General features: G+C 42.7%; 1 protein-coding gene across 1 annotated transcript; it reads right to left on the bottom strand.

Annotated features, from left to right (window-relative positions):
- Positions 1–497: 497 nt before the first annotated feature.
- CCT4 (chaperonin containing TCP1 subunit 4) lies at positions 498–8,193 on the bottom strand. The gene is made up of 14 exons (XM_054063734.1): positions 7,954–8,193; positions 7,059–7,111; positions 6,716–6,805; positions 5,998–6,106; positions 4,631–4,773; positions 3,859–3,980; positions 3,640–3,772; positions 3,170–3,309; positions 2,778–2,874; positions 2,359–2,469; positions 1,976–2,106; positions 1,644–1,878; positions 959–1,072; positions 498–664 (listed from the first exon to the last, which is right to left on the bottom strand). The coding sequence occupies exons 1-14, from the start codon at positions 8,069–8,071 to the stop codon at positions 650–652; spliced, it is 1,611 nt and encodes a 536-aa protein (XP_053919709.1). The 5' UTR covers positions 8,072–8,193; the 3' UTR covers positions 498–649.
- Between the last annotated feature and the right edge of the window lie 1,048 nt (positions 8,194–9,241).

The following is a 9,241-nucleotide window of genomic DNA, read 5'->3' on the forward strand; positions in this document are numbered from 1 at the left end:
AATAACAGTTACAACTGTGCCAGAGAACACCCATTATCCAAACCCGACTTTAAATAAATCCCTATTACTATCAATAAGCTTAGAGGCAGCAACACAAGCCTGACCTTTTTAGAGCTAGGTTTAGTTTTGATGATTGCACCAAAATCTGCATGTAAAGACTGTTTCTATGTAGTACTCTAGATCAGAAATCACTGCAGACTTTAGAGACAAAACGGCAAGGAACGTAGTTTTAAGTGCTATCACTGCAAAAATACTTCCCTGCTGTGGCCATAGCTGAGGGCAGTAATACCTCTTCTTCTAGAGAAGCAGCTCTAAGGTAGCACAATACTGGAGTGCAATTCCAAGAGCTAATGATTTGCTGTTAAACTTTACAGAGCTAAGTAGGAGGATGTAGCACAGAAAAGCAAACATAACATTAAAAAAAGTTTACCTTACTTCTAACAAAATTATAAACCAGAAACTCAGGGAGACTACTGCATGTTTATTGATAAACAGCATTTCCTTTTTTGAAACCAGAAGTTTTATTAAATTAACGTGACAGAAGTACAGAAGCCTTTGTGGACTTTAGGACAATTCACACAGGCCACAGACAATCCCAGACCACAGAGAAGGAGCTCCAGGACACAGTGTCTTCCTTCCTTTGCTCAGCTTACCGTGTGTTCACCTGCAAAGAGTTCACACAGTCAGGCACAAGCAGTCCACAGGACACCCAACAGTCAGTTCCCCTCCACTTAAAGACCTTGTCATTTTAGTCATTTTGTTAACCCCTTACTTTAAGGTACCATATTCATAATGCATATTATTTTGTTCTAATTGCAGTTATTAGAAGGCCAGATGGTCTAAATAGCATGTAAACTGAGACTACTAATTATCCTCTGAAGCACAAGAAGTTAAAAGAATAACCGTCCTGGGGCTTGCAAAGAAAGATTAGACAGAACATGATGCAAACACTGCTCACCACATCATCGATCTTCAGAATACTGCGCACAGTTTCTGTCGCGAGAGTCAATGCGCTCAAGGACACCAGCAGTGGCTGGACAACCAGCTCCTCCAAGATGTTAGAAATGCCACCCTGCGAGAACAAATAGCTTTTATTTTGTGCAAAGCACACTCCAGTTAGATTTAGCAAGTTTTCTTTCAGCAGAATCCTGGAAAGAACAAACTCCGATTTAGACTACCAAATAGCTTGTACTCCTCCATTCCCAACAGGACTACTACTCCCCCAAGCATTTGACATATCCAGTCAAAACCAGCCCAGGGAATAGATAACATAGTTATGCCAGCTTGAACAAGGTGATGATTTAAAAGTAGCCATCTCACTATGCTACTTTTAACATATGAGCACCTTCCACTGCAGATATTCTTACCACATCTATCTGGAGCTGAAACAATGCTTTTGAAAAGACAGATGGAAGTTCCTTGTCCTGTGGACATGGCATTTTAGTGTCTGCGATTACTACACTCAAAAACTATTAAAGCCTCAGAGAACATGCTATGATCTACCTGAATGCTAATTTTAGGGAGAATACTGTTGCGAGATACAAATTCACCCTCTCCTCGTTCAGCTCTGCTGCCAAGCATTTTCTTTTTAATGCCCAAATGTTTTTTAAGTGATGCTATGCATATATACGGTTTTCCATTACCTTTCTGACATTAATGCCAGCTGTTTTCTCTCCTTGAGCATGTCTATTTCTCAGCTCTGTTACTGTTGAAATAGGATTGAGACCTGCATTTTCAGCCAGAGTAGATGGTATGATTTCCAGTGCGTCTCCATACGCACGGACACAGTACGACTCCATGCCCTTCAAAGTGCGAGCATACTCGTTCAAGCGCAGCGCCAACTCTATCTCTGGTGCTCCGCCTCCTGCAATTAAAGCTCTGAGGACAGAAATTAAAAGTAAGAACTCATTTGATGTAAGTGCATAAATGATTAGCTTTCTGTATTATTAATATAATCAATTATTCAAACCATTACCTTTTCTTAACTAAGCATCTTATGACACACAGGGCATCGTGAATTGAACGCTCAGCTTCCTCCAGAACAAGTTTGTTGGATCCACGTACCACAATGGTTACGGTTTTTCCAGGGTTTGTGCAGCCTGTAATCTAAAAACATAAACCCAAGTACTACGACTGAAAAAAAGGGTTCTACACAAAACAAGACTTCAGTTGGTATTTGCAAGTACTGACATCTGGCTAAGCAAACCACTACACTTCCCAAGGTGGTGGCTACTCAGGCATCAGTAGTAGGTACTTTAGTGTAATAACTACTGGAGTCAAAAAACATTAAAGCCAGCAGTTGTTATTAAAACAATCGGTATATGTTAAGTAGGCCTTAACATTTTGTCACTCACTCACCTTTATTAGTTTCCCAGAACCATTCAAGTTGACCTCCTCTGCCAGTTCAGCAGAGCCCAGCATGTCAGGAGTAAACTGGTCAATGTGGGCAACAGGCTTAGTTCCAATCGTCTAAAAAAACAATGGGAAGTAAATAATCCAGAGCTGCACTGGAGAGTCAACAAACATAGCACATACCCTTCTGCACATTACAATAAAATGTGGTTAGGACTACGGCTTTCACAGCTGTCCCCAACCCGGCAAGAAATGCAACGGCTCAACAGACCAGGAATGTTTTTTTTAGGGAACTGTCTATTCTTACATTAAAGTCAAAACGTAAACTGGTGAAGTATTAAGTGGCACTGGCTGGGTACTGAAGTTTCAGAGCAGACTTTAAACACCACTGCTACTTTAACAGCCATTGATAGAACTCGCTTTACCTTACATATAAACTCAATGTCATCTCTTTCAATGTCTTTAACCACCATGATCTTCATTTTGTTCAGAAAATGGAGGGCTAGGTCACCAAGAGCATCCCTAAAAACAAGAGGGAAGTAGTCAGTCCACAGAGCTATTTTAGAAACTGGGTGACGCTAGCCAGTGGCATGCTTCTTACCAGCAGTGCTGGAATTTTTTTCAGGCTACAAAGTAGGCATGTCATTGAACTCAAAATGTAGACAACACAGTGCTTTCCAAAAGGACAGTCACTGTTACAGATGGTCTGAGACTCTGCCAAGTGTTCATTTTTGGCTTCAATTCCCCAGGTATTCCAAACTATTCCAACTGTTCCCCCAAGCACAGACAGTAAGCAACCAAACCCTTATTAACGTACCGCAGGATAGATTTCTGAATCAGCAGCACATTGCATCCAGCCTTCTTGATTTGCTTAACTAAATTTAGAATATAGGCTCTCTCTTCACGCAGTACTCTGTCCATTTGAGCATAATCAGAAACAACTATCTGGTTGTCCATCTATTTAAAAAAAAAAAACATAGAAAGAAGAGAAAAGCAAGTATTACAAAAAACTGCTGACATAGAAGTGTCAAGATGTTCCACCTTCTGCAAATTAAGAGCCTGTGAGTCTACGCAAATAATCACGACAGTGAAATATGTCTTCTTACTAACTGTAAGTTCTTTTAAGAGTTACCAGTACCCAGGCATTACCTAGCAGACTTTTGTTACAGCTATGGAATAGAGCTGACATTAGAACATCTGGAAAAACAGTGTTATCATTATGTTTGCATCCCCCAATACTGAGTAAAAGGTTTCTCTCTAGTCAAAGTTTTCATAGTTAAAACTTACATCTGTCTTTGGAGCAGATAAGCAGAACTGAATTAGGCCAATTTTGGCTTTTTCCACTCTGGTTACACCGGTATTTGCCACCTTTTGAGTGAGGACTAGTCCTTCAACCAGTTCACAATCATCAATTGTGCCTCTGGAAACAAGAACAATCCATGACTTGAGTGCTTTGGGAAGCAGATTTCAGAGACAAAATCAGTCCAGTTACAAATTGTGTCTTACCCCAACTTCTTAACAATTTTAATATCTCTGAGGTCCACACTACTCGCTGTAGCTGGGTCAATCACCTTCATCACTGCATCCACACTCATTGGAGAAAGTAAACTAGAATACTGACACACAACCTAAGGGATTTCATAGTAAAGAAAAAAAATTGGTGAAAGATCTAACACTGAGAAACAGTAATTTCAGAATAATATTGTTGCTGTATTTTGAAACAAACCTGTCTTCCCTCCCCGTCTATCAGCCAGATGTTTTATCTCAAAGGCTACTCTGTTTACATGAAACCACAGCATGGTGGGAAAACCTATGCTTAGGGACTTACAGAAGAAACTTTAATATTATTCTCTTAGAATCTTAAGACAGGACTTTTGAGAGCTTCCCAGGTTAAGCTGCTGGAAAGGAAACTAATGCATTTCTCCAGATTTCAATGCTGGTTTAGGAGTTTCTGCCACACAAAGAAGAACTGTCTACTCAAATAGTTGGCAACAGGTCTCTGTATCACCTGATTTTTCTGTTTCTGATGTTTTCATTTGAAGCTCATTTTTACACTTAACTATCAACATCTAAGATCACTATGTATTTCAGACTGAAATTGTTTGATTGCTTCAATTTAATCTCAACTATGGCTGTCTGAAAAGCCTCTACGAGAGAAGGTAGCCAGTGTCTGAAAACCAACCACATCTGTATGTGCAGGATATTCTCAGTAACTGAGCAGTAGCAGGGACTGTGAAATGCTGAAGGCTCAGCTTGTCTGGAGGCAGGAAGTTCATACCTTTGAATTCAGTGAAGTAGTTGCACTATTCAACAAGGTTTCTCTGTCACTCAGCCCGACTGGCTGTGCCATGTTGGTCAACACTTCAATTCCTTTATTCAAAGCTTTTTGGAATGACTCTGAAATGATGGTTGGGTGAATTCCTGAGGATTGTATAAAATAGTTGTTAAGACAGTCAAGCTTTGAAACCAATGGGTTTTGAGTCTGGTTTCCCCCCCCCCCCCCCTTTCCACGTTAAGATTAGAGACTCATGTCAGAATTAACTGAAGACATTTTAGCAAAATATGAGAGTTCATGACTTCCCTTACTACTTTGCAGTGTCAAAACTGATGAAAGAAAAGCTATAAAATTTCTGATAATTTGTCCTCACAGGCAAGTATAGCACATTTCTCTGCAATGACCGAAATCCCAAAAACATACCTTCTCTCAAAATTGTTTCCCGCAGCATTCCTAAAGCTGCCACCGCTCAGGTAGTGCCTGCAAGGCACTGTTTTCCCACAGTTCTGTATCAAGTTCCTTGATTTCTCTGGAGTATGCGATAAAACACTTTATGATTCCAAAGCAGTGAGCTTATGGCCAAACATGGGACAGGCATCTTGTAACTACCTCTTACGGAAGAGGATGCCAGGTTGCTGGTGCAGCAGTACGACAGTACCAGGAGAGGAAGTGAACAGAAGTGAACCACTGGTAGAGGCCAGAAAGACAATGAGCAAAACTACATGTTGAGATGAGGCTGCTATAAGTAAATTGCTGTCGAGTCCAGATCCGAGACAGACAAGAACTCTGGAGGTCCAATCACCTTTGTTCTAGCTCCAGTGCACACAGAAGATTAAGTGTTATCTGGCTGGACAGCTAAAAAAGCTCCTGAACTGCATGGAAGATGACTGCGAGAGAGTACCCTGAGCTAATGGGACAGAAGCTACACAAACTATTGCTTTCCATAATTCATGTCTTCCCCGATCAGACTTTCTCAAGGTCCCTAGAGTGTAAGTGATAAGAGGCAATTCACCAAGTATAACATAACTGTAGAATCACTGGTCTGAAATTCCATTTATACCTCTTTACATTAGCTGTCTGTCCATGAGAGCAGTACAAGTATAATCAAGGTAAGTTTTTACCAGGAAACATTCAACACTCATCTAGCCGTTATTTCCCATACCAACAATAGCATATTCGATTAAGAAAAACCAAAAAGCTGACCAGATTTTTTAATCAGAAGCGGGACTTGAGTGAAACTTCAATGTGAAGACTCAAGTCACCTTTCATGTTTAAAATGGAAACAGCTACTCTAAGCTCCATGATCCACGTGCAAGCAGGTGGAGGACTTACTGTCCAGTCATGGTTTTGTATTAAATATATTTATTTACCTTTTTGAAGAAGTCTGGAGCAGGCATCCAGAAGAGCTCCAGCAATAACAACAACAGATGTAGTGCCATCACCAGCTTCAATATCTTGTGCTTTTGACAGCTCTACCAACTAAACGACAAATTATAGCAGAAGCTTATATATAATGCTGCTTAACTGCAAACATAGACAGTTAGAAGTCAGTACCTTCTGCTTTACTTTGCTTTCTGTAGTTGTACGCCTATATAGCCAAATACAACTCTGAAACAGATCTTCAGAAAAAAATGAGGTACCTTTCATGTACTTTTACAGTTCATGGGAGGCCTGTTTTCACTTCCAGCCACAATCAAATCCCAGAGGTCTACACTAAACCTGTTCACAGACCAGGCTACTGATACTCAGACCACCTGACCATAAAGCAATTCATTCTCTTCTTTCATCATCTTCTGCCCTAGCAGTCGAGGGCATCACTGACTTTCTTAGTTAAGAAATAAAGGTTTGGGCTAGATTATTCTAGGTCTTAAAACATGTCCACAGCAATTACGCATAAGGAATACTGGGTAAAATATAAGGACTCTGAACTTTTATCTTACAATCAAAGTAAGGAGTCCCAAAACACACCCCATAAAATTTCTTGGTTTATGACTAGTGTGTAGTGCTTCTCAAATTCACACAGAACGTTACTACCTTTCTTTGTCCCAGAAACTAAGCTCTAATTAAGCAATGGGAAAAAACACTTACCATTTTGGCTGCAGGGTGCAGAACCTGCATTTGTTTCAGAATAGTAGCACCATCATTAGTGATTGTCACATCTCCTTTAGCATCCTGAATCTGAAAAGGAAAGGAGAACATAGTTCCGATCAGTGGCTACAACCCTTTATTTTAATTAGATGCTAAATGTAAAATGTGTTTCCTGATGTTATTTCTCAGGCTGAGACGTGTATTTAGCTCACACTTTCCCTTAACTAAATGAGATTTGGAAAAGATGTTCAAGGTAAAAAGATGACATCTCATATAAAACACGTTCTTTTAACACCATTCCCCTATAAACTTGGCGTTCTAAAAATTTAAGATTAAGGTTTACCATTTTATCCATTCCCTTTGGTCCAAGGCTTGTTCTAATTGCATCGGCAACAGCTAGAAAGAGAAAAAAGTAAGTTTTCATGTTGATCTAAGGAACTACAAGCATTTACCCCATCACTGTAAACATCACTCTAAACAGATGAGGATTGTGAAGATAATCAGTGTTTGATCACTTCCCAAACGAGGACAGGCTGAGAGAGATCGGAATTGTTTAGCCTAGAGGAAAAAAGGCTCGGGAGAGACCTTATAGCAGCCTTCCAATACTTAAAAGAGGCTACAGGAATGCTGGCAAGGCCCTCTTTATCATGGAGTGCAGCGATAGAACGAGGGGAAACTGTTTTAGGCTAAAAGAGGGAAGATTTAGATTACGTATTACAAGATTTTTTTTCCTGTGAGTGATGAGGTACTGGCACAGGTTTCTCAGGAATGCTGTGGCTGCCCCATCCCTGGAGGTGTTCAGGGCCAGGTTGGATGGGGCCTTGGCAGCCTGATCTAGTGGAAGGTGTCCCTCCCCATGGCAGAGGGGAGGGAACTGGATGACCTTAAGGTCCCTTCCACCCGAAGACATTCTATGATTTCTTCAAAAGAAAAAGCATACAGCCCAGTATTACCACTACTAAATTACCCTTAAGAGCAGAATGACATAAAAGCTTAGAACATCACGACTGAGTTCCACTGTTCTTTTTTGAGCCAGTAGGATCCAATCACTAGATTACAGCCATTTTAAAAGTGGATAACATCGTTAACGCACAATATTCCCAGGAACGCGACCTGGGCGTGTGCCAAACCCTAAAGAGACACTCCCCCAACCCGCACGACCCCTCCCTGGCAGCGCCCTGCCATTACAGCCCACTACAATAACCCTGAGCTCCCTGCGGAAGAGGCAGGGGCCTCACCTTTGCCGGCAGCGATGTTGCTGAAGCGGATCTGGGAGGGTTTGTCCCGGTCCTGATAGGTGCCCTTGGCCCGGCTCCCGGCCCCACCATGGGCCTTGGCCCCTGCGTTCTCCGGCATGGCCTCCCGCCACCGATGGACACGGATGAACCTCCCAGATGCGGCCTCCCCGTCACGAACCTTCCAGAAGCCGCCTCCACCACAAGCAGGATCCCCCCGGGGTCCTGCCGGGCCGGCGCCTCGCCTGACGTCACGCGGGCTGCCCTACCGCGCGCCTGCGCCCCGATCACGGGGCGGGGGGCGCCCTACATGCAGGCGAACGGCGAGGGCGCCTAAAGCAAGGAGGTGCCGGGGGCCTCGGGCGTTCCCGCACGGCGCAGTCCAGGCGCTGACCCGCAGGGAGGGGGAAGTGGGGAACACCACGTGGTTCTCGGGGCGGGGGGAGATGGGTTGGGTTAATCGAGGCGGGGGGAGGTTCGGCTGAGTTATAGCGTTTTGTGAAAGTCGGCACGTTTTCTTGCAAGCAGCATATTTCCAGACAGTGTTCATTGTTTGGAGACGACAATGCCTTGTGTTCAGTGTGATCTGTGCTGAACAGAGGTGTCTCCTGCCATCACCTCTGTTTGTAGCCTGTCTTAAACGCAGGGTCAAACAGAGCTGGAGCCAGCACCAAATAGCGAGCTTTGGCTGTCATGAAGTTCATGGAGTCGTAGAGTAGTTTGGGTTGAAAGGGACCTTAAAGATCATCCAGTTCCAACACCCCTGCCATGGGCAGGGACATCCCACTGGATCAGGCAGCCCAAGGCCCCATCCAACCTGGCCTTGAACACCTCCAGGGATGGGGCAGCCACAACTTCCCTGGGAAACCTGTGCCAGTGCCTCACCACTCTCATGGTGAAGAAATTCTTCCTTATGTCTAGTCTAAATCTGCCCCTCTCCAGTTCACAGTTGTGCTTCGTCCTATCACTGCAAGCCTTTGTGAACATTCCCTCCCAAGATTTCTTGTAGCACCTCCAGGTACTGAAAGGTTTCATAATAATATTAAAATTAGTCCTTGGAAAGTAATGGAATGTGCTAAGATTTCCATGAAAATTTATACTCATGCGTGTAAATGGGAAATGCGTCCTGTCCCAGCTCTTGTCTCACTGGACATGATGGATGCAGATGACTGCCTTGTGTTGAAGGAAGAAATGATTTAAGTTGCTAACCTATTATATATTTGAGTATTATGTATAGTTTTTGTGATTTTAGAATTAAAACATAGGATTAGCTTGAATAATAACCTTTAGC

The sequence above is a fragment of the Cuculus canorus genome, chromosome 3 (genome assembly GCF_017976375.1).
Source record: "Cuculus canorus isolate bCucCan1 chromosome 3, bCucCan1.pri, whole genome shotgun sequence".
NCBI lineage: Eukaryota > Metazoa > Chordata > Aves > Cuculiformes > Cuculidae > Cuculus > Cuculus canorus.